This window comes from Euleptes europaea, chromosome 5 (assembly GCF_029931775.1).
Source record: "Euleptes europaea isolate rEulEur1 chromosome 5, rEulEur1.hap1, whole genome shotgun sequence".
Taxonomy (NCBI): Eukaryota; Metazoa; Chordata; class Lepidosauria; order Squamata; family Sphaerodactylidae; genus Euleptes; species Euleptes europaea.
The window spans coordinates 59976260-60002730 of record NC_079316.1 but is presented as its reverse complement, the minus strand read 5'-3'; the positions used below and the strand labels follow the sequence as shown (position 1 = coordinate 60002730).

Sequence of the window (26471 nt, the reverse complement as noted above, 5' to 3'; positions counted from 1 at the left end):
GGCCAAAAGAGGCTGGAATTCATCAGAACAGCCGAGCCTGCTGTTCCTGAACAATGGGGAGTTCTTCGTCTGAAACAAACTCTCCCTCCTTATTGTCAGCCCCAGAATCCCTATCCACAGGGTTTGGTTTCATTTCTCTGCTCTTGGTAGGTTTCATTTCTCTGCTCTTGGATATTTGGCATTGCTTTCATAGCTGCCTTAGTGGGCCACTGCCTAGAGGGGGCGCTTTGGCTGTAGCCAGGCTCCTCCTGCATGGCTTCAAATATGGCTGAGGACCCAGGGGAAGATGTCCAACTATATGAAAACCCTTGAGGAAGTGGCTGAAGGAGTCTTTGAGGAGGGTAACCCTGCTGGAAGGGTAGGATAAGAGATTCGAGCCTCTGAAAATGTCTTTCCATGGAGCCCTCTATCATATTATATACCAGTTCAAACGTGGGGTTCTTGGGGGATCCCCCTTCCTCAAAAGGGGAGTTACTTTACCCTCTGTAGGTATCCTGGGCTCCACATCCAAAGGCACAGCAGAGGATCCGGCAGGGACCTTAGAGGTCGAAGCAGAACTCTGCTTAAGCTGGTGCTTGCGGCTGCTGTCTTTTCCCACGCCATTAGACTTGTTTTTCTTCAGCGATTTTCCAGCCGAAGTAGATGGCGGCGGCGGCAACTTTCCGGTCTCCCTCTCCAATAGTCCGCCAGGGCGGCTAATGGCGGGATCCAATTTTAAGGCCAATTCTTGATCTGCATCGGAAAGGAGCTCAATGTCCTCCGATGCAGCTTCTCCAGTAGCCATTTCGTTTGCCGCCTCTTTCCCACGGCTTTGCTGTTCTCCCGTGGCTCAGCTGATAGTCGGCAGAGCCAGGAGCTTAAATTTAAAAAGCGGCTGGATACAAGGTAAGGAAAATGATCTATTCTAACCTAATTTCACTAGACCTGGGCAGCAGCTATGGCTGCAACGCTCTCACCCCAGTGAAGTCAGGAGAAGAACTGGAAGGGGAGGTGTTCCTTGCCAGGAGACAGGAAGTTGTTAGTTTAGTCCTGCCTACCCTAGCAATGGGCGAGAAACACCCAAAGATCAAGATGCCCTTCCTTCAGAGCGGGAAATTCTGGATATTTAATAAGATATCCTCCCAGTGTCTCTAAACATATGCTCGTCTACTTCGATAATGTCTCAATATGAAGCAAGTCCAAGAACTTTTCCCCAGTTTCTGATTGGCACAGATTCAATTCTTGCGCTTCCATTTAATACATCCTTGCCTGATTTAGATGGATTAAATGTAACTAGTTAAAATCTACTTCTTTTGCCAATAGCATTAAAAATAACTGGATGCAGAATAGCTGTGAATCATCAAAAGTCTAAATGATTACTGCATTCTGTGAAAATATTTTTGATTTTTTAAAATTAAGGATGTATTCTACATTTTTTTTCTCCTCTCCTCCTTTGCATTCTGTAATGGTTATGGAACAAAAAGTTAATCCCAGTGGGATTTTGAGGAAATTACAGATTCATTACAGATTCAGTGCTCAACATAAGAACAGTTTTTTTAACCTATGTTTACTTACATACAATGCTGAAGTATAACTGTTTCACTGGTTTTTAAAAATCCAGTTATAGTTCATTTTTATAAACTGTATAAATGAAACCCACTACCAACATGCAGATGATTTTCAGAAAAATTGAGTCAGTCATATAATCCTTGGCAAAATGAACAACCTTATTAATATATTTACAGACAGAATTAAGAGTTGCAGCCCAGCTTCATCTAACCTACAACCCAAGGACTGAAGCAGGAAGCCAGCCTACTGGAAACATACTATCTCTGCTTCAATTTGTGAAAGGTTGAAAAATGTTCCTCAAACTCTATGTTCAGCAATTTTCAGTACATGGCTAAACTCTGGCCTTAAAGCAATATATAGATAAATGACCTGCAAAAACTGTATTCCCACCCCAAAATAAAAGTGCAACTGGGCAGCTCAGACCCACATCTCTCATTTTAACATTATGAATAGAAAAACGGCATCCCATCCTGAACCAGTGGAACAAGTATACAACTTCAGCATAAAAATGAACTTTTCTGTTTTAATCACCACTACGGGCATCTTCACATTTTCACATCTTAATGCTCAAATAGATTGGTTGTGCAAAGCTGAAACTGTACAATGTTAAAAACAAAAATTTTAAATGAAATAGCTATTACTAGATTTGTTTTAAGAAAAAGGTGGCAGGAAAAAATATTCCTTTTATAAAATCCAGTGACATATAGAGCAGTTTAAACTACCAGTTTAAGCCCTTTAACAGTTTTATATCTCTACCTGCACTTCTTTAGGAATTTTTTTCTTGATAAAAAGAAAAAAAATACAGCCAGAATGCAAACTAGAATGCTTCTCTGAGAAAGAAGACCAAGGTAGCAAGTTATGCAAGGCAAAATCCAAAGAAACTCAGGCACGCTCCCACTTAAATCAATAGGAGTTGCAGAATATATCTAAACTTAATCCCTTGCAAGTGAATTTAAAACTGCATCCTTAAGCATGCAATCTTAATGATTTTAAAAGGATGAGTGTGCTTAGCTGTCTGAGGAGTGTACCCATTAAATATACCTTTCTGATAGAAATAAAAATTGCAACAAAACAAAACAAAACCTTTCAACAGGGGAAAATATTCCTCTTGGTATATATGATTTGTTCAAAAGTTATAGCCCTCGCTCTAAAATTCCAATCTTCCAGAAGCAAATCCAAAGTGAAGTGAACAGTTATGAATAAGAGAAATATCTGGAATGTAACCACTATACGAGCTTCCAAAATCAAAATGATACCACAAGGTAGTAACAAGTGCCTTTTCCATTGCAGCATCATTAGCCCTTTGTACAGCCATGATAATGACAATAAAATCAGAATGGGAGCCACTTCACCGTTTTCTACACAGCAATCAAAATTTAAATACAAATGAAAAGGTGTCCTTTTTAATAGATCATTCTTTAATACTGAGATTGATAGGATGAGGTTAAAAGAGAATAAATCATAGTACTGAACTGATTAAATTGAAGCAAGTGTCCCAACTGTAGGGAAAAGTGCATTTAGTTCAGCAGCAAAACAGCACAGCATGGAGATATTGTGCTTGGACGCAGATGCTCCATAATAATGGAAGGACGTACAAGGCAAGTCAAGATATAAAACCAGAGTAACAATGTTAACCAACCATAAATCGTAATATGCATTGCAGTGTTTCAAAGAGACACATTCATTAATTGTACAAGGACTGGGAGAAACTCTTACAATTGCCTGTTGTCATAAAATACAACATTACCATATATATATATTTCCTCGTCAATGTACTATTAGACCTTAAAAGAATGTGTAGTTCTTCAACAAATCAGTCCATTTCTAATCAGGAAATGTTGCTTGTCATACACGAGACCACCATAAAAGAACTGGTCCAAATAAGATATGCCCACAACCAATGACTCAAGGAACCAAGACTTAAAATTAATTCAAGCTTTTGTCGGACTGTTTCTTTTCCTACTTACCAGCTGTTTATTTTTGTTTTACTATAAATCAGTCAATAAAAAGCCCTCAGCAGAAGCACATACATTCTAGATATGATTAAAACAGAGCAAATCAAAAAAATCCATTGATTTACTCTGACTGTAAACAACATACAACACCATTTATCTCAAATCTTAGAATAAGTTAAAGGATCTCCCCAACTAGAAGACAAATTACTCCCAACAGGTTTTTGACACAAATAATGTGTGCAGAGGGGAATGGTAGAAGAAAGTTCATATTACTGAGCTGCATGGTTTTTCCAACATAAAGAGGGATCCATCTAAAAACGTTTTGTCCCTTAAATTTATCAGCAAGGTTGGAAATCATTCCCAGTGAACTGGTATCTCCAGATTACCAAGACATCCATCAAATTCAGCAAAGAAAACTTAGACAAGCATTTTACAAAGAAAAAAAATCTAAATGGCTATGCTTCCTCTATTAGCAGAAACACATACATGTGGTCTTAAATTTGCCTGTTTTATATTATTTATGTTTTATATATAATATAATATACTATATATATTATATTATATATACACACATACACAATACCAGTAATGCTCTTTGCATTTCGTACAGTGTATGGGACAACCCAATTTTTATCCAATCCTGGCACTGTGTGGCCTAGATAATAATAATAATATATACACAATGACACCCTTAATACCATTTATATTTTGTACACCTTTAAAATAGTTATCCATCAGACCATGGCACGATAAGGTCCCTGCATCTTGAGGAACTGGATGATAAAGGAAGGTCCTCCTGCAACAATCTGAGCTGGAAGGGTATTGAGTGGACAGTTCTCAATGCTCATTATCGACAGTTTACTGCAGAGGGCCAGTTCAAAAGGAAGGCTGTTCAGGTGAGGGTTGTCATTCAGATACAGTTCTTCCAGATTCTCCAGTGTACCTGCATAAAAGCATTATCACAATTACTATAAAAATAAACAATCCCTTGGCTGAAGGTGATTTATACAATTCAGAAAGGAGCGCTTACGTATATATTTTTTAAAATGAGAAATAATTTGTTTTTGTTTTCTTATTCAAAGCATCCAAGCAGGAGCCTTTATTTCATGAGATATTTATTATTCAGCAACTACAGCAGCTTTCAGTGGCTGGTATGCAAAGGGAAAAATCAATATGAAATCTAGAGAGGACCAAACCACTGTGACCTTTCCTTATCAACCCAAGCTCATCTATTGTAGGTTAAAAAAACAACAACCAACCTTTCTTTACTCATACCACAACTTCAAGAATCAGTATTATGCAAAGCATCTTCAGAAAAGAGAAACTCTGGAAGAGGCTTATTCCATTGGACAGAACACCTACCTTTTGTTTTTCAAGTGTTTTATGCAACCCTGCTCCTAGAAACAGTAGCTGCGATGTGCTGAATACTTTGGGCTCACTATGACATCACTTTTTCTTTGGTGTTCGCTTGGTATTATTTCAAGAGTTTCCTTAAGTATATACTCATCTGGGAAAGGGTATATTACAATGAAATTTCCCCATATAGCCCCTTCCCTCCTGACAATCATATGAGTAGGATATCACTGGGACAGTTTATGTAGTACTGTAAAGGTGATATTGCAGAATATCCCTACACATGTAATACATCTCCACTATGTCAGTGCCTGCTGCTTCAATACTACACTTCACCAGTGTATCGGCAAAACAAACTGCATCTTACCAATTTCCTCAGGAAGTTGTGTAAGAAAGTTCTCCCCCAATCCAAGATGTGTCAGGTTGATGAGGTGTCCAATTCCTCTAGGAAGGGTGCTCAACTGGTTATTTGTTAGGATCAGTCTCTGGTAAAGCAACAAAGTATGTAAGCATCAAACTAACACCAGCTACCGTCACAGAAGTCAGCCAGAACAAGCAAAAAAGTGGGCAGCATTACCCAAGAACAATTAAAACCTTCCCCCTGAAATCATAGCTCATAGCTGAGCTTCATTGTTATGCAGCAAATGGCAAGCATGAGATCCACAGAGGGACCGCCCTCCACAAAATACCCTCCCTGCGATTACACCCAAAAGCACTGTCAGGTTTTTACATACTAAAGGGTAAAGATACCTGTCTGAGACTTTCTTTCTTAGATGGCAATATCACATTGCAACAAAACAGGGTGTATCACCAAATCAGTACCCTGATTTAATGACAGGGATTCAGTTTTCATGTGGTACAGACATTTAACATTGGCATGGATTTTAAAAGATCATTTGATAATGAAAAAGTCTGAGCATGATTGTTTCACCTGTAGATCTCTAAGGTACGCTATTTCATTTGGCAAGGATTCCAGCTTGTTTTCCTCCAGATCCAATTCTCTTAGTTTCCTTAGGTTCCCAATGCCATGGGGAAGATTCCTTAAAAGATTGTTTGATAACACAAGAACCTAAAAATAAACAAACAAACAAAATTTTCAATAAACCAGCAGCTATCAACCACACCAGTAGTCATTAAAACTAGGTATTCTCCAATGAAAATGTACAGATAGCGTTTAGTGTCCAACTTCAACACCACCACGGTCCCACTAAAAGACTGTCAAAAAGCACAGAACAGCTTTTTATTGGCGAAGAGGGGAAAATACACAAAAGCTTTCAGCTTTTAGACAGCAATCTTTGAGAAATGTTATATATGCTTTCCCAACAGAAGATATATGTTTCAATAAGAAAGTAGGTAGAAGACCTGCCACATATTCTTTTTCACTGTACACAATAGGACCTAGATTGATTCAGTGCATACCACATATGTTGGTCTCAGAAGAAGAGCGAGTAAGATTCTTGCTGGCTGATGTAAATTTATCTATTACACAGAGAGTGGCCTCTTTTTTCATTATAGCAATTAAACTAAGGAAAAGTTTTAATAGTTCTGATACAGGTAATACAATGGTTTGATATGGTCCACAATATCCTGGTAAATGATTTTAATGGGGGGAAGTCTTTATCTCAATGTGTAGTAGATGTTATTGTGATATTGAACTAATATAGCTGTGGGGTGAACTGGACAAAGCGATTTAAGAGTGTTAGTACGGTAACTATTTAAACCAAACCACAGTAGTAGCTCTCTTTCTTCATTATTGTATGTTAGCAGTTTTTCATTTGCATTGTTTTCCAGTTCTACAATCCTAATCCTATTACAATGTTGCTTTTCATATTTTGTGATCTGCCTTGAATCAGTGAGAAAGGAAAGCTATAAATGAAGTTAATCATAAATCTAATTCTGATCTGTGCTAATGTATATGATCAATTGATCTGCAAAATGAAGCAAGGGACAGATAAGGGACAGTTCGGGGGATTTTCTCTACAAACCTGAAGAAAGTACCAGGTTTGCAAAAAAATCTCAAATTCTAAAATTAAAAAAAACACATTAGGGGATTAAAAGTCCCCAAAGTAACAGAAATGCTGCCTATAGTTTTAAGAAAAGAATGCCCACTGATCTCTCAGTGGACATTTTGGCAATCACAGTAATATTAATTCACAGTGGGTAGCCGTGTTAGTCTGTCTTCAGTAGTAGAAAAGAGCAAGAGTCCAGTAGCACCTTAAAGACTAACAAAAATATTTTCTGGCAGGGTATGCGCTTTCGTGAGCCACAGCTCACTTCTTCAGAAAGCTCATACCCTGCCAGAAAATATTTTTGTTACAGTAATATTAATGAGACTTCCAAGACTTGGTTTCTGTAAAGCAAAGCTTGGGGGGAGGGAGGAGATCAGGGGTAACTTGGAGGCCAAAACAACACTAGAAAAGGTCCCATCCCTCTCTCATGTCATGTTCACTGATGGAGGAGAACTTGCTGGGGACAAGTCTGGCAACAATCACCTGAGACTCATTTCCCACACAACTCAGCCCAGGCTGCTATCAGCCACTGCACAACTCAATTTAGCATTGGCCACCGTGCAACTTGGGCAGACTTTTTCACAGGGACAGGCTGCCAGTGGGAGGGAAAAGGAGAGGCTTAAGACCAGGGGACAGAAAAGCTTGGTTGGCCGGTGGCTGGGTAGGAGGGAACTAAGCAGGAAAAGGGAATTGGTTCTTGTAGGTTATCCGGGCTGTGTAACCGTGGTCTTGGAATTTTCTTTCCTGACGTTTCGCCAGCAACTGTGGCAGGCATCTTCAGAGTAGTAACACTGAAGGACAGTGTCTCTCAGTGTCAAGGGTGTAGAAGGAGTAATATATAGTCAGAAAGGGGTTGGGTTTGAGCTGAGTATTGTCCTGCAAAAGTATTGTCCTGTAAGTATCAAGATAATGTGCTAATGAGGGTATGGTATGTTAATATGGAACCATTGTATCCTGAAGTGATCTGTTAATGTGTGTAATCCAAAACTAATCTGTATGGCTATTGTTGAATGTTGTCTTTGTCTGGAGGTGTTTCAGGGCAGGAAGCCAAGCCTTATTCATTCTTAAACTCTCCTCTTTTCTGTTAAAGTTGTGCTGATGTTTGTGAATTTCAATGGCTTCTCTGTGCAATCTGACAAAATAGTTGGTAGAATTGTCCAGTCTTTCAGTGTCTTGGAATAAGACCCTGTGTCCTGTTTGTGTCAGTCCATGTTCAGCCACTGCTGATTTCTCAGGTTGGCCAAGTCTGCAGTATCTTTCATGTTCTTTTATCCTTGTTTGTATGCTGCGTTTTGTGGTCCCGATGTAAACTTCTCCACAGCTGCAAGGTATACGATATACTCCTGCAGAGGTGAGGGGGTCTCTTTTGTCTTTTGCTGATCGTAGCATTTGTTGTATTTTCTTGGTGGGTTTAAACACTGTTTGTAGGTTATGTTTTTTCAAAAGTTTCTCCATCCTATCAGTGACTCCTTTAATAAATGGCAAGAATACCTTTCCTATGGGAGACTGTTTTTCTTGAGTTTTCTGATTTTTGTTTGGTTCAATGGCCCTTCTGATTTCATTCTTGGAGTAGCCGTTTGCTAGCAGTGCGTGATTTAGATGGTTAGTTTCTTCCTTGAGAAACTGTGGTTCACAGATCCGTCTTGCACGGTCCATTAATGTTTTGATTATTCCTCTTTTCTGTCGGGGGTGGTGGTTGGAGTTTTTGTGTAAGTAGCGATCTGTGTGAGTTGGTTTCCGGTAGACCTTGTGACCTAACTGAAGGTTTGATTTACGGATGACAAGGGTATCAAGAAATGGGAGTTTACCCTCAATTTCCTTTTCCATGGTAAACTGAATGTTTGGATGGATATTATTAAGATGGTTTAGAAAGTCCATTAATTTTTCTTCACCATGGCTCCAAATGGTAAATGTATCATCTACGAACCTGAACCAGACTGTAGGTTTGTAAGGTGCTGATTCTAATGCTGTCTTTTCAAAATATTCCATGTAAAAGTTTGCTATTACTGGACTGAGTGGACTTCCCATAGCTACTCCATCAATCTGTTCATAAAATTCTTGATCCCATAGGAAATAACTTGTTGTCAAACAATGGTGAAATAAGGCTGTTATATCTTCTGGAAAAATCTGGTTAATCAATGAGATTGTGTCTTTAACTGGAACCTTGGTAAAGAGGGATACAACATCAAAACTGATTAATATATCCTTTGGATTGAGTCTTAACGGACTGATTTTGTTGATGAAGTGAGTTGAATCTTTGATGTAAGAAGTGGTTTTTCCAATGTGGTCCTGTAGGAGGGTGGTCAAATATTTAGCTAATTCATATGTTGGGGAACCAATGGCACTCACGATGGGTCGGAGTGGAACGGAATCCTTATGAATTTTAGGTAGTCCATATAATCGTGGTGGTTGTGCTTCAGTCTTGCATAGTTTTCTGTGTGTGTCGGGATGAAGAGTGGAATTCTTGATCAGAATGCTAGTTTTCCTGGTAACTTTGCAAGTTGGATCTCGTTTTAGTTTTTTGTATGTGGCAGGGTCCAGAAGTTCCTCAATCTTCTTTTTGTATTCTTCTGACAGAAAAGGGAAGATGTTATGGGGTCTACCAGGGAAGGGAAAGAAGAAACAGTGGGGGGAGAGGGATACCGGGGGAAATTAGTTGTCTCTTACAAGTCCTTGCATGTCTCCTGCTAAATCCAACTGCAACATGAACAACAACACAAAACCAACATTGTAGTAATGGTAGTAGTCTGGTTTAACCCTTATTCCCAGATAGGCTTTGGTTTCAATATATAGTTACCACTTACATTAAGGATTATTTTAAAATTGAGGAAACTTATTTGAAGGATTTACTTTGCCTGCCTGGTGCATTCTACTCACCTCTAAAGAAACCAGTCCAGACACATCCTCAGGAATCTTGTTGAGTTGATTTGTAGCTAAGTTAAGCTCTACCATACTGGTCCATGTCCCAAAGTCCAGAGGAAGGGAAGTCAGCTGATTGTCCTGAGGGTCAACATTAAAAGTGCTTTGAAGTAGTAATGGTAACTTGAGATTGAAATAAATTTAAACACATAAAGAAGAAAATCACTTTGTTCTAACAAATTAGAAAAGATGAGAATAGATGTGCCCATTACAGGACTAGGTTGTAAAATCAAATGTTACAAATTTAAAGATCTGAAACAGAAAAGAACATCTGGATATATAAGATAACATTAACTAATAAATCAGAAAAATTCACTGAACTTTCCCATGACCAAAGATCTACAATGGAATAGCCCAATCAAAAACTAGTTTGGCCACATAGATTTGCAAAACATGTGCAACTATATTCTAAAAGGGTGATCAGGTGGGTAGATGTCTCCACCTTATGTAATATTCCACCTGTGTTTGCCATGTGACAACTGTGAAAGTCAGGGTCTTAGAAATGACATTTAAACAGAGGTACCATGATGTAAAGTTAACCATGGAGGTCTCTACCCCAACCCTCCACCTGACAGACTTAACACAAGTGATTCTGAATAAAGTAAGTTCATCACCCATGAGGGAAACAGAAAAAGAACAGTTTTATTTACTTCTCAGGATGGGGGAAATAAGGTGGTTCAGAAAAGAGGATAAAAACTATTTACAGGTATAATGCAACTGATAATTTAGGGAATACAGAGCAGTTAGCAGCCAAGTTTGTATTCCTGAAGTGAATATTGGCCTTCCCACAGCCTCAGGATTCTCACTGTATAAATGTGAGTCCACCCAGAAAACACAAATGTTTTATTAGTTCACCTCAGGAATTGGGGCTTCAATCAGCTGCAGTCTCTTCCTCAAGCTAATCTGCTTTATCACAAAAAGACAGATTCTGAGTCTTTCCAAAGTCTCTTGAGACAGATTCTCTTATCTCCTCACATTCACTAGTTTACCCTGCTTATACACCAGGTAAACTCTGAGACAGAAGCATCCCTCCAGTCTCTTTTTCTTTGAAAGTTCAGACCCTCTCTACCTGAGCTGACAGTGTAACCCCCATTTCTCTTTTGCTCCCTCCTCCCAACTGGCTCCTCCAGCCCTTCCAGGGATCCTGACTGGCTGCTACCTGCTCTGCTCTCACACCAAAAAGGACTAAAGGGGGTGTATTCCAGAAAGGAGCAGGACCTTTGCCCATCTGTCATAACACCTACAGCATTAAACCATTTCCATACAAGATCTATCTGAGATGCACTGAGTTAAATTGTGTACAGGCTTAGTTTTTGTAGGCAGCCAGGGTACAAGGGCTGCAAGAATGCAGACCTCTTTCCTCCCAATTGCACTTCCATTACTGGATTAATAGGCTTTACAAGCACTTCAACTGTAAATTGCAGTTACTGGGAAAACTTGATCTCACTCTTGCCAGCCCACTCTACTAAAAGGCATATATTATCTTGTTTAGCTACTGCCATGAACACGTACTGGACAGCTCCTGTGACAGCTGCTGATATTAGACAAAATTGTCCTCCCACTTATACCTGTGGGGTTGGAGAGTCTGTAAAGAATAAGCGCTTCCCCACTCCAGCACAAAAGTGATCAAGCATCCATGTGAAAGGAGACATAAAGGAAGCCTTCCTCCTCCTCAAAGTAATCCTCTGCCAAAATTTGAGCATTTAAAAGAAAACTTTCTTTTGAAGGGTATATGCTACCATTTTCAATCACTAGGATGAACATCTCTTTTTAAAAAAATTAAAAACAGGCAAACATAGTAAAGTTCTCCCTAAAATTTCTAAAGTTAGAATGCCACGTCTTGATAGCACAGTGCTTTTGGGGAACCCTAACAAAATCCCAAGCAAAATATTATTTTAAAGGAGTATAAGTCGCAAGTAGTTCACAAAATACGGCCAGTATGCATACAAGGCTTATATTTTCATAATATGCTACCCTGTGCTTAGAGTAAAATCAAATTAGAACAGTGTATTCTTGGAACAATCTGTGACCTAATCTGGCCGAGAATAATCAATTCTTTGTTAAAGAAAACTGGCTGTGACTAGGTTTTCATATTAACTCAAAGTATTACTTAACTTTAAAGCAGAACCAGTTCTTTTTAATTGGAGACTCATCGTCTGCGTTACAAACAGCAGAACTGAACCAAATTGGCATCATTTTGTGCTTCTGTTTCAGGCCACCAACAAATGAAAGGAATGATGGGCTGCAACAAAGTTCAGTTAGGCTCCAAACAAAATGACAATAAAAATTTTGCTTAAGGCAATTCAATATTTAATTTGTGTATAAGCCTGCTTTAGACCAAAGGAAGTTTCCCTGCTGAGTGTGCTGTTTAAACATGGTACCGTTCTGGAACCTGAAATGAAGCCTAAAGTTACTGATGTATGGTTGGAACACTTATGTGGTCCAAAGTCATAAGAACATAAAAAAGGCCCTGCTGGTCCAAGACCAAGGCCCATCAAGTCCAGCAGTCTGTTCACACAGTGGCTAACCAGATGCCTCTAGGAAGCCACCAACAAGATGACTGCAGCAGCACCATCCTGCCTGTGTTCCACCGCACCCAAAATAATAGGCATGCTACTCTGATACTAGAGAGAATAGGTATGCAGCATGACTAGTATCTTTTCTAACTAACTGCCATGAAGTCATATTTTGTAGGCTGCCAAAATCTGTGTTGTCCACCTGAATGACAACAAAGCAAAACCTTCTGCTTTTAAGACTGCTAACAGAATCAGAATTTCAGAACACTGTGAGGCAGTAGACCATCAGTTTATCTCCTGGTAGAAGCAAACACTTAAAAAAAAAAAACAAGGAGTAAAGGGATGAACATCCTGCCATTTGAGCTCTGTCAGCTTGATATGCCAACTGTGCAAAATAAGAGTTATTCTGCCATTTGCAGGAGCTGTAACACAAATGCTCCTCCTGGCAAATGTTCAACTCAACTCCTCATCAGAAAAAGAACACATGCTCTACAAACAACTTAGCATTAGGCACAAGGAATATGAAAAAGCACCAACAATTAAGACTGGCTCTCTCAGCTGTATAATTATTACTTGAGGGTATACAAGGTGTCAGCAGTTAATTATTCACATTAAAAAAAATACCATTGGCAAAAATAAGAAGCAAACTGGTTCCTAATAATAATGCCTCACCTTCATATTCAGCTTGCTTAACACTTTTGCTCTAGAGAAAATTCCAAATGGGATTTTATTGATGCGGTTGTGCTCCATGTTCAGAGCATAGATGGTAGAAAATTGTGAGGGACCACCAACTGGATATGACTGGAAACAGTTTCTTGCCAGAGTCAGACTAGTCAGATTGGGAAGGCTGGATAAGAGACTCTGAGGAAGAGAGAAGTAATTGCATATGTTTAAGCCACAGATTCACATTAAGCCTTAACCCAAAACCTTTTGATATTCATTCTTTCAATTCGTACGTTAAGCCCAAATTTAAACAGCCTTCCCAGAACTTAACATGCCAATGTGCAGGTACTTTATTGTTTCTGTTTAGCTACGTTCATAGATGCTTCTACCTTTCTACATAGCATCAGCCCAATCCAAAATGTGAGAGGAACACCCACATGAGCAGAGGATTTCACATTTACTTCACTACTGAAGGAGAGTTTCATTTCAGAGTTGGCCCAGACGGCAGTGCTGTTATTAAAATAAAACTTTTTTGCTGGCAGTGCATTTATATATGCATTACTGCAAATGCAGATTCACATGAGTTTAAAAAGACAAGCCTATCATTTTAAAACATACTTATTACTTCAGTAACTTATCTCCCCAAGGTAATGGGTGGAAATACTGAGCAACAAGAAAGCCCAGAGGTAGCTTTGCACAGTGAGGTAATGTCTGGATAGCTCAGCCAATTATAATACTCTGTTGCATTGTTACGAGCTCAGCCAATGGGAAGGGAGGAGTGGTGTAATGCACGGTTGTAATGGGCTTTTAGAGACTACATTCATGTTCACCTTACAGCCTGTTATGGCATCTTCACAGCAGAACACATTTCAATGTTTATCTGCTTTTCAATGCACTTAAAGTGAACACCACCACCTATGTCTGTGCTATGATCTCACTTAACAGTCACAGTTTGTTCTTCACACAAATAATTACGTCCAGCAACTACACTCTAAAGTTGGGAGGACTTCAAAGTAGGGTAATGCAGTTTTCACTAATCTAACCAATTAGATGAATACTTCTAATCAACTTTAAAATGTCACCAAAATTCATCATGCAATTCTTTAAAAAATACATATATATTTTTAGCATCAGGACTTTCAAGCACCGGCAGGCACTATCTCAGCAGAAACATGCTATCATTCTCACTCTCAGGTTTTAATTAATCGCCACGGTATTGCACAAACACAAATTAGTGTACTAGACATACAACAGGCCACAGTTTGAAAGCTGATGTTTACCTGCTTTCCTGACTCCAGCTGGATGCTATCCTGAGCTCCCTTGTGTTTCCCAGCTGCTGGTAAAGCCTATTATTTGGCTGCAACAAAGGAGCTGGGAAGACTAATCAAAGCCAAGCCTCCTTAGAATTCTTAGGTCACTTTAAGGGAAACTGATCCACAGCCTTCCTCCTTCCCTATCTACCCCAGCCACTTCAGTGCCATCCTAAACATTTTACTCAGAAATAAAATAGATCTTCCTCTCATCTACAGTTACTGCATCATCTACCATCAAAGGAAAGTGTACATTTTATTCCACCAGCTTTGCCACTGGCAGAAGAGGGAAGAAGGGACCCTTTCGGGCCACCAAAAAGGCTAAGGTGGAGATCATGTTATCCATAAGGACAAAAGCAACAAGGCAAGGGCTGAAATAAGGAATGAATAAGACTGAGTTTAAAGGCTGGTAGGATAATTGTTGCCAGTCTTTAAGGTTTCACTGGACTTTCATTTTGTTTTGGTAGGATACAATGCAGTGGGGTTTCTGGGGGTTTTTTTTGGGGGGGAGGGAAGCTCAGAAGTATTGTTTTATATTTATGTAGGTTTAATCATACAACATAACTCAAAAAAATGAATTGACCAAGGGTACTTTAAACTGAGCGACAGCTCAAATTCAGGTAAGGCAGTAGCCACCAATTAAAATACATTTGACATTAATAGGTTTTTGGCACTCATCTGCAACCTTAGTATTATTATTTGCAATTCTATGGCCAACACAAATCCAAGTAAAGTTAGAGGCATTTCTATCAATATTTAATTAACTGAAAACAACAGTATGTGTCCAGTGATGTAGTTCAAGCTGGTTATTTAAGCCTTTTAAAAAGGTGGTGACAGTTTCCAACAATTCCCCACCCCCGCTGTAGCCCACTTGTTGGGATATGCAAGTCTCAGCATCAAGTCATGAAAGAGTTAACTGCTTCTGTGTTAGTATGTAGCCAAATAAGGCTTCCAGTAAAGCAGCTGATTCTAAAATGTCTAAAAGACATTGTGCTATATCTAGGTTCAGTTGTTGAAGTTGATTTAGCTTTTCCATAGTGTAGGACTTATATCTAGTATGCTAGTTAAGGAATAAATCTTTAAGTTTAAGCTAACATTAGTGTAAGCTAACATTAGTGTCTGTTATTAGTGTCTGCTAAATGTAATGTATAATATCCAACACCACTGAACCACCTAAATCTTTGTTCATGGAGGTCAGGGGACCCTGAAGAAACAGCATGGGGAATAAAATGGGGGTCTACAGTGGGAGGAGGGGATTTGGCAGACATCACCACTTCTTCTTATGGAAACTTAAGTGCTCTAAAATCTTCAGAACTGCACAGCTCGATACAGGACTAACTTTATGAGATAAAAAACTAAATCATATACAGGTTGAGTCTTCCACAGGTTGAGTCTTCCACAGAAGTGGTCCACATTTTGGCTCTGTATTTTGGATCTGATGTTCAACTGCAGGAGGAAGGAAAGCTAAACTGAAGTCTGGGAGTGCTCGCAGCATGGCATCAGAAGTGGTCCATATTTTGGATCTGAAGTTTGACTGTGGTGGGGAGGGAAGGTAAACTGAAGTCTGGGCATGCTTGCAGTGCACCCTACCTTCAGTTTAGCGTCTCTGCCACAGCTGTAGTTCTCTGCAGCAGGGAAGGAAGCCGAACCGAAGTCTGGACTCGCTGCAAGCGAGCCTAAACTTCAGTTTAGCTTCCCTCCCTGCTGCAATCGAAGTTCAATCTGACTCGTAGCCATGTCGCCCAGCCTCTCCAGATTTTGGAGAGGCCGGCCGGTGCGGCTGCAAGTCAGATCCACACCGCCCAGCCTCCCGGAAGTCAGGGGAGGGCCAGGCCATGCAAATCTGCCTGCATGATGGCTCGAAGGGTCTGGTTTTCAGGTCAGCCTGGATATGGGATGACAGGATCAGGGATACTCAACTTGTATAAATCTGTTGTGTGTGTGTGTGTGTGATGGCATAACCGAAGGGCCTATTCATTTATCCAAAACTGCCCTCACAGTAAAACAGTGAAAGCATTTTCTTTTTTGTTTCAGTCTACACAACAGAGCTGCGAAAGATAGAGATGCTGAATATAATAAATTCTTATCATTCTTTAACACACTCTTTCAGAAGAAAATGCTGCGTGATGATGAGGGGAGTCCTTTATTCTGAAGTCTGCAACACGAGTTTTGGCACTGCTTACTGTGCATGAGGATCTTGGCATTTTGAAAAACTTGTTCAAAGCCATCACAATACAGTGAGCCATACAGATAGTAAGAGTATAATCCTAAGAACACTTTCCTGGAGTAAGCCCCATTAAACAGAACTGAGTAAGATTCCGAGAAGACCAGCTTATGACAGCTGTCTAAATTTCTTGACCATTTTTGTGATTTTAGCTATGTTACAAAAGAACAAAGAGGACGAATAATCGGATTGGTTCTACAACCCTAACCCTATTATATTATTTATTGAATGCCTTATCCTGATGATTATATTGACTTACTATGTGTGTAATCCACCTTGAGTCAAAGTGAGAAAGGCGGACAACAAATACTGTAAAAATAAATACTCTCTTCAGAGAAGAAACAAAGTATTCACCATTTATAAATACTGTTGGACAGCTGCCCCTCCCAAGTTTTAAGATCTAGTGTTTATGGGGCATTGCATCATGGACTTGACAATGTTTTACTTTTTACAATTCTGCAGTTTTCTTTGAGAATGTTTTTTTTCCCCCTGCTACCTAGGAGACATGCTTTAAATGGATGTCACCACTATACTGTCACAAGTGGCTCTTTTCAGCTACAATTACAACTTAAATGCAAAGTAGCAAATGCAATTTTTATATATTAAGAGTTCTGGATGGGAAGCCAACTTATGATAAAGCAATCAGTTTTCCAGTCAATTTCCTTTGTATATGTAATTACACTTCAGTAACTTTTGTAATGTTCTTGTGAAAGGTGATTCAGCTTTGTTCTTAAAAACTTCCAGGCAACTTTCTTCCTTCAAGCAATATTAATTTGTTCCTGTTCAATCACTGCTAACTGTAATAATTTATATCCACGGTACCTAGTGTGGCAGATTTCAGTGCATTCCCACTTCCACATAATTTTTCTTCATTAAAGCTAGTTCTAGCAATCAATGTTAATTATATAAAACTAAACAGAAAATAATGTCTATTTTTGTGGTATACAACAGGTTACTCAATTGAAAGTAACTCCCCAAAACTGCAACATGCACCCTTGTTAAACTGACATTCTGAATGCTAAAGTCCTAATCTGATCATTCTACTTTTGGGAAAGTGGAACTGGAGAAAACTCTTTACATTTTTGCATCTTTTTAGTTTGCATGCTAACTACCCACATGCTGAAAACTTTGAAGTGTCACAGTTCCAAAACTCTTTAACAGTTGCACACAATGTCAACTCATACTGTATTTATTCAAATGCAAGACTAGTTATTATCCAAGCATGTTATCAAAAAAAAAATGGAGGAGCTGTCTTACAATTGCATACAAGTTACAGTTATGTCCAACAGTATTTTTGTGTGTACATATAACATTGGGAGGGGTCATCCTACGTTACGGGTCATCCAGCTTTTGAGTAAATATGGTAGTACCAGTTCAATCCTGGACTGACTAAATACAGAACAATCTCTTAACAAAGACAATTACTAAATAGGAGAAAAATTCATTGAAACAGAGAACTTTCCTTAAGAAATTGCCCAATACTAAGGATTACAGTATGGGCCTACTTAGTAATAATAATGATGTAGGCCTCTGAAGGATCTCTCATACACATGAAGTTCAGGTTAACACAAAACTCAGTTCTTAAGGTTTTGCCTGACTACATATACAATTCAACAATACTGTCCATGAGTATTTATACTTTCAGTGTCTTACCCCAAAAATATGTTTTGTCATGAAGAGCTCTTAGGGCAGTGGTTCCCAACTTTTTGGGTATGGTGACGCACAAGTGCACATTTACTTCATACGGTGACCCATTCAGGGCTGGGCCAAGGCTTTTTGGTGCCCTTGGCAAACTATGACCTTGGGGGCACCCATCTATTCCATTTTCTACAGTGCCCAACCAGATGTTTTTGAGAGACCGACAAATATCACACAAGAGGTGCAGCTGCCCCCACTATGAACCCCAAGCAAATGGGAGTTCGTCTCCTCCTCCTCTGCCAGCTGGGCCACAGCCAGACTTTGATGAGGTGTGCTGGGGGGTGCGTGGGCTGGGTTGAGGAGATATGAGAAGATGGCAGATGGCAGTGAAGGGCAGTGAGGTACTGCAGAGGGGTGGGCAAGAGGTTGGGCTACTGATGGAGCAGCACAAAGACAGAGGCCATGTACACGCACACATGCACTCCTTTTCTATCTTCCTCTGGTCTTTTCATGGCATGCTGAACAACTCCCACCTACTCTCCAACCTTACCTTCCCCTTCTTTCAACCACTACTATGAAGAAGAAAGAGAAGGATGCAAAGGGCAGGAGCAGCCCTAAGGAAAGACTTGCCTGCGACACACTTTCAGAGGCTTTGTGACCCACTTTTCGGTCCTGACACTCAGGTTGGGAAACACTGTCTTAGGGGACCTCGTTTACAACAGAATGGCTCACCTCTGGTAAAGTAGATATATTGTTGTTCTCCAAATTCAGTTCATCAAGTTTGCTGCACTGTGCTAGAGACCTGGGTATTGCTGAAAGCCGGTTATACCTCAGACCAAGACTTTTCAGGCTGGACAGATTTCCTAAAATAAATTTAAAAAACAACAACAAAATGATTAAGAGATACTTGCACTAGAAACTAGAAGGAAAAAATGCATATCTACATATGCTAACAAGGTTTGATATTTTAGGAATTAATCCCTTTGACTCTTAGGTTTCTGTGAACTAGATAGAGAACAGCCCATTTCACAAGAATATCTAAAAATAATTTGAACAGCAATATTTTTTCTGAAGATTTAATAAGCACAAACATAATCACTGATTAATATAGCCTTATATCCATATTTAAGCTTTTTCTCATTTGGGTAGGATTATCCTTCCTACCACTGACTGGCCCAAGGTCACCCAGTAAGTTGCCATGGCAGAGTGGGGATTCAAACCTGGGTTTTCCAGATCCTAGTCCGACACTTTAACCACTACGCCATACTGGCTCTCAAAGCCTATCACTAGCTACCAGTAATGTGGTTATTAGAACAGAACTGAGCAGGAAGGCAATTTTCCCTGCCCCTAGAGACATACTTACATAAGTAAAGCTAGGAGACATGAATAACCAATTTCCAAGTTAAATCTCTGGAATTAGCTTTAGAACATTCTAAAAAGGTATAGATGCCATCAGTACAACAGCACAAATACTACAAACAAGAAATGTTAGGTAATCAGTGTATTTGCCCTTGAAGGGGTACAAAATTAGATTAAAAAAGCACTCCTTTCTTACTCCATTTCAGGAAATTTATCTACCAATACCACCCTACTGAAAAGCAAGTATGGCAACACCAATGTGCATCATATCAAGCAATATGCTATGAGTATTTATTAGTTCACATGGAACCACCACACATGAGATTTAGGTTTTGGGGGATCTCAGAACCACCACAAGAGTACAAGGCCTATTATGATAGCCCATTCACGGAGGCTGATGATCTAGATGGATTCCTAATGGCTGTTAGGGCATGGTTGGTGCTCTTGTTGACATCCTAGCTGGTCACTGGAATTTAGAGATGACTCCGGCTGTGGACACAATCACATGCCTCTCTTACATCTTGTATACCTGATTCTAATCACGAATGTACTGAGAACCTAGGAGCAACTAAGTGGATGCTAGGAACATGAGTGGAAGAAAACACAAACTGTGCATCATAACCAAGCACAAATGAGAATGCATCTTCATGCCGATTGTATAGTGATGATGGCAGCAAAGCATCAGTAGCTCTCATCACATCAGGTCACTGCAAAGTCATTTAGGACAGCTGTTACATCTTGCCCTAGTGATGTAAACTTGGAATATTCAGTAGCTTGTTGCAGCTTGTCTGGAAAGCATCTCACAAGTAAAATTGTTATTTGCCACAAATCAGACACAACTTCTCAGAGGATGCTGATAAGCTGCCTGGAAGTATACAACCTACCATATTACTGTTCAACACTTACCCTATTAGATTAAGAAGGTGGTGACTATTTCCTTGAAGGAGAGGGTAGTGTTGTAGCAGCCTTGAAGAAATACCTCCATTGATCCAAACAATTTAAACAATCACCAACTGGAAGCAAGTATTCCACTTTTGGATAAGATATTCCAAGTGTGGTATGCTGACTAGACTCAACTCTACTTTTCTTTTTCATTAGGATCAGTGGAGATTCTGAACAAGTGGTTGGAGTCCACAATGAATTGGCCAAAGTCAATCCAGATAACATGAAAGTAAGTTGTGGCTGGAAACACAGATGAACAAGGAATGAGAAACCAGTCTTGGACTAAAGTTACACTCGCTCTGTAAGGCACCAGATTTATAGCTTTGGAGGGCTACAAGATCTATGCCTTCAGCTGGGAGATGCATTTTTGTCTGTGGCATAAAGCACATTCAGCCAATTATTATTGGTATGCCTACAGAGGGGAGATGCATTCTTGTCTGTGGTATGCCAGCTGCAGTCTTGAGAGGCATGATCCCGCCACGGTTATCCACACTCCAATCACATGAATGCAATGGGCTCTATTTAGGGCTGCTTTTGAAGACAGTCCAGAAGCTTCAATTACCGGTAATACAAAATGTTGCCGAAAGATGGCTTGCCAGTACAAACTACACAAAGCTTATTTCGCCAGTTCTTAATCTACATCATTTGCTGATTTGCTTCTGGACACAACTCAAAGTGTTGTTTTCATCAGCCCATGGCCAGAGTACTCAAAAGACCACCTTCACCTATACAAGCTTGCTTGGCAGTTAAGATCTGAAGCTCTAGCACTGTTGTGTGTATGCTCCCCCACCCACCCACCCATCTATCTTCTCAGGTAACATGGGTGAGCACTTCCGCGATGCAGGGGTTCCTCATTTGTGGCACCAAGTATGCACTCTTGTGCTTCATCAATTTGCTTCCAGCCTTTTGAGCTTCAGGCACTAGCCAGCATTTATTTCCTTCAAGGCTTTTTGTTGGTGTGTAATTGTGTAATTTCTTTTCTAATCTGACCAAGCTGATTGATTTTCATGCCCACTCCATTTGTATTCATATCAAGTTCTCTCGTAATTATTAGAGCTCTGTGAAGGGGTTTTAAATGACTGTTTTAAGTGATCTTAATTATTAATGTAGAATCATTTATCTTGTTATTATTATTATTTTTTAATCTTTCTTTGGAGAAATACCAATTGTGCTGAGAGGAGTAACATTGCCTTAAATAAATAAATAACCAGATTGTGGTCAATGCATATAAGCCTTCCATGCACTAGAATTGTATTGCCTACCTATCAATATTGCAAATTGCTAGCCTTTGCACAGTGGCGAATACTCACCTTATAACTTAGTTCATTTTCTATGCCTGTGGGGGGAGGGGTGTCAATGATTGTCTTATAAACCCTCCAACAAAAAACCCTCCAACAACTCTGTGTGTATGTAATTTTTGCTGAGAAGTCCAGCCAGACTGCACCCACCACTACCAAGGAAGTAGAAGAGTTTGTGGCCCATTTATGATTGTGGTCTGTTGCCTTAAATGCTGCTGCAACAATATAAATATTGAAGGCTTCCACATAGTGAGCAGCTCTGACAAGCCATACGCACACTGATTTTAGAATTAATTTGATCTTTTGCAGATCTGAATAACTGGAGGAGTTAATTAAATCTTACACAGCCATATAAAAGTTCATGATTACTACAAACAAACATGCTGCAACTTGATAATGCACCGAAGCTTCAAGTTTAACAATCACTGTTCTACATTTTAACATAACACTGGGGAAAAGGATCATAAAAAGAGTTTTAAAAACTACTCAGGCTAAGTAGTTTACATGTTTAAATACTGGGAGCCTGAATTTAATTCCAGGACTTGTGACTCACCACTGTTACAGTGTCCAGTCCTAAACTAACCCTGAACACAAGGTAACTTGTATAAAGTTAAGAAATCATGTCTCTGCTTGCTTCACATTGAACCAAACCACTGTGGCTAGAATACAGTCAGTGTTACTCAATTGCTTTTTATGTAGCATGCAGACTCCTATTTCAGCATTATCTAGCACCAGGGAATAATGGTACGATGGAAGCCACTTTCTTAATTGGCTTAGAGAAAGGATCAAACACATTTAAAGAGGACAGGCCAATCAACAGCAACTGGCCCTCACAATTTCCATACACAGAGGCAATATGTTTCTAATGATCAGATTACAGTATAAATGAGAAAGGCTGACCATAGCCTTCACATTCTCTGTTTATGAACTTGAGAAGCATCAACTTGGTTACTACTAAAAAAGAAACTGGACTAGACAGACTGCAGTCTACCATTCTTTTAATATCCTTTACACATATATTTACCAGGGGGTTATTAAATAAATACTGAATTTTGGGTATGGAATTCTACTTTCCTTTTCTTAGGAATTACTGTGCAAAACATGCTAATATGAAACGTTCTCTGAAGCTGAAGAGATATCTAACAACAAACATTAGAACATAGCACAATTTATTAAAATTAGCATCTAGTTTTTTGGGGGGAGGGTAGAAAGCTGCAAAGTAAATGACTGCCATGCAAGCAAATCACAAACTGCACAGCATTTCCCATTTCCCATTTCTCTCTGTGTGTGTGTAAAGTGCCTTCAAGTCGCAGCCGACTTATGGCGACCCCTTTCGGGATTTTCATGGCAAGAGACTATCAGAGGTGGTTTGCCAGTGCCTTCCTCTGCACAGCAACCCTGGTATTCCTTGGTGGTTTCCCATCCAAATACTAACCAGGGCTGACCCTGCTTAGCTTCTGAGATCTGACGAGGTCAGGCTAGCCTGGGCCATCCAGGTCAGGGCTATTGGCATCTCTAAATAATAATAATAATAATAATAATAATAATAATAATAATAATAATAATAATAATAATAATAGCCATGTAGGTTTGACATATGTTTAGACAATACACAAGGGATGTTCTGCAATGCTGAAGGATTACTCTTCTGTAAGAAGGTGCAGTTCTCTACTACTATGACAACAGTAGTGTATTATCCATAAAAATTCAGCAATGGCCATCCCCACAGGCAAGATCCTCTTCTATGTCAACTCAGACATCAGTCCAGCTCACCAGTTTCTACTTCTGTGACATTCTCCTTTTGTCCCTTTATTTAAGCAGCCTAATTAATTACTTCTTTCCATGTCCAGCCATGGCATCCATGAATCAATTCTTGTTGGGGGGTGGGGGAGGAAGAGATTAACAATGCAATCCTAAAGAGAGTTACTCCAGTCTAAACCGTCACTTCAATGGGCTTAGACTGGAGTAACTCTGAACAGGATTGCACTTTAAGTACTGCTTTTGATTGGGCAGGGGAAATCCCTGCTTCTTTTTAATCAACATTTATAATAGCGTTATGATCATTTTTGAAGTGGTTTGGTGTGCAAAGTAAAAAAGCAGTACTTAACTCCCCCCTTCCCACAAACTGATAGTGTATAACTTATTCATGTATTCTGTGGCAGCCTGTGGGATGGAGCAGGAAGTAATTAAGGACAAGGAAAAGAAGAAAGTTTAAAAGGAAGTAACTCTGAGAAAATACTGAGCCACAAATCAGGCCTCAAAAGATGGGAGTACAATGAGAGTTGTCATTTGGCTTCTTTGCTAAACCTGAGTGAACAAATCACAGCAGTTGTTTGTATACAAACACCCAAAATGTGTATTAAAGGGTCCATCAACATTGCTGTCTTCTGCCCTGTGCCAGACTAAAAGTGGCAGAATATAGAACTTAGTGCCACAAGGATGTGTCATACTGAATACCAGAAGTTGAATTAATTATCTCGCAGTTTCTCCTTCAAGAATATTTTCTACGTGATAATGGATCAGCAGATGGTGTAAGTCAAAAACTAAATGACTTATTTTAAAAAATTTTACCCTGCTTTTCTACCATATATGACCATCAAGGTGGCTTACAAAATTAATCAAAAAATAATTCAGCTACATATATCTAGATGGACGGTAGACCAAACTAATACCAAACCAGACGTCAAATGCAGTGAAGCCTTTGTCTACATGGCAAGAGCTGACGCTGAAGAGTTAAACAGAACTAGTAATGCTAGGAGCTGCTTGTTTCGGAAATGATTTATGAATTTATACTTTTAAGAAAGTAATTGGCTTCAAGCATGGTATCCTTCATCTTCAACCTCTTTGAAAAACTCAGATTTTATGCCACATTTTTGGACTGTTTATAAAGTCATGGATCTCAATATAAACAGAGCCCATGTCACTCTTATAGGGGTTTTGTTACTAGCATGCTTTGGGATACAGGCTCTGGAGTTGCTAAGCTACGGTCTCTGGATGGTCTGTATCAAATCAATGTTTGAAAGGACTGTTTTGCTTTGAGTAATGGTTTAGAATGGCTCTGTCAAGGGAGCTGGAAAACTTGCTTGAACAAATGCTGGAAATGAGATTTGCCTACAGGTAAGAAACTGTTCATGGCTATTAACTCCTGTTCAAGTTTTTGCACACTACGTATATTTGCACACATTACAAGTTGGAGCTAGGCAAAAGAATCCCGGGGTAGGGGGGAAATAAGATTTATTCTCAGAGGAAGCTACATCATATTATTAATATATAGCAAATATTTACAAGACTATAACTGACTATATGTAAGAACATGCTCTTGGTATATATTAAAGCTGATTAGGCATTAAACATTTTTCTTTCTATAAATTACTAACAAGATTCTCACTCAGTTGGCTGCAATTTTCTATGAAAAATATTTAATTTTTTTAATTTGTGAACTAAAAATAAGCAAATCTCAGCAACTACAGATTAAAGCCTTTTGTATAAATTCACTACCACAATTTTGTTGAATCTAGTCGTTATTCTAATTTTTAAAAGTTACCTAAGGAAACAACTGTGCAGTGTTTTTTTTTAATCGTAAGCCGCCTCAAGCCAAACTCTGAAGTAGCACAGAAATATTCTAAATAAATAAATAACATTTAAGTTACTGAGTTTAAGTTGTTGGGCAACTTCAAACTAAACTAAAGTTTTCTGAGCACTGGTGTTTGACAAAAACACATTTAACACTGATGCTGATTTAACCCTTAATCACAGTTAAGTCCAGCAGAGGAAAGGTATAGGAATTTGTGCTCAAAAGAGAAGAGGCTGGAAGGAGATAGTATGAAATCTCACAATTATGCAGAGCAGATTCCAACGAGTCATAGGAAAATGAGTTCAGCCTGCACTGCAATATGGCAGAGCTTTTGTTCCCCTTAAATTCTGAAACAGCCTTACACAGAGTCAGATCGTTAGCCCAATTAGCTCAGCACTACCTACTGAAGCTGGAAGTGGCTTTCCGGGGTTTCAATTTGTCCAAGTACTACAGACTAGGCTCGGGCGTACACAGGCAGCCCAATCCTGAAGGGGGGGGACAGATTCGCGGTGGCCGGGAGCGGCGCAGCCATGCTGCCTCCTCAGAAGCTTCCCGACAGCCGTGGAGGCGGAAAAAGGCTGTTTTACAAGTAAAAATGGAAAACGAGGAGAATGTCCTCCATTACCTCAAACAGGGCTGTGCCACCAAAAAAGGTGACACAGCCCCACCGCCGCATGAGGAGGCGTTCCCAGCGCGAAAGGGCTGTGGAAGCTGCCTAAAGGCAGCTCCACCCCCAGGAACACCCCCCACGCCGGCATGGGCTTTTCCTATCAGGAAAGCCCTGCCGGCATGGTTGTGTTGGCAATGGGGGCCGTGGCCCCTGGCAGCTGGCGTGGTTGCCCCTGCGCTGGCATAGATGCCACCTTATTCCGTGATAAGGTGGCACTTACGCCAGCACAGGGTCACGCCGGCTCCTAAGGAGCTTTGGCCCCCCGCTTCAGGACTTAAATGTGGCAAATAGATCTTATATTCTAGAGAATTCATTTATGGCACTTGCCTGATCCCCAAGGAGAATACAAATAAGACAAGGATGAGAGCAACAAATACATTCATAGTGCATTAAGTTAGTCTTCCAGGTTAAACATTTGTTAAAAAGCCAAGAAAAAGAGAAATTATGTGCCTACACCTGGGCACATGGTTAGGTGAGCATTAAAAGCTTTGGA

At 39.7% G+C, this 26471-nt stretch overlaps 1 protein-coding gene across 1 annotated transcript in view; it reads right to left on the bottom strand.

The window, feature by feature from the left end:
* Positions 1-2910: 2910 nt before the first annotated feature.
* SHOC2 (SHOC2 leucine rich repeat scaffold protein) overlaps positions 2911-26471 on the bottom strand; it is a 33881-nt gene continuing 10320 nt past the window's right edge. The window contains exons 3-8 of the mRNA XM_056849593.1: positions 18868-18998; positions 12973-13161; positions 9743-9865; positions 5788-5925; positions 5224-5341; positions 2911-4446 (exon numbers count right to left, since the gene is read on the bottom strand). Of these exons, the coding sequence (XP_056705571.1) occupies positions 4238-4446; positions 5224-5341; positions 5788-5925; positions 9743-9865; positions 12973-13161; positions 18868-18998 (908 nt within the window). The 3' untranslated portion in view covers positions 2911-4237. The remainder of the gene's footprint in view (positions 4447-5223; positions 5342-5787; positions 5926-9742; positions 9866-12972; positions 13162-18867; positions 18999-26471) is intronic.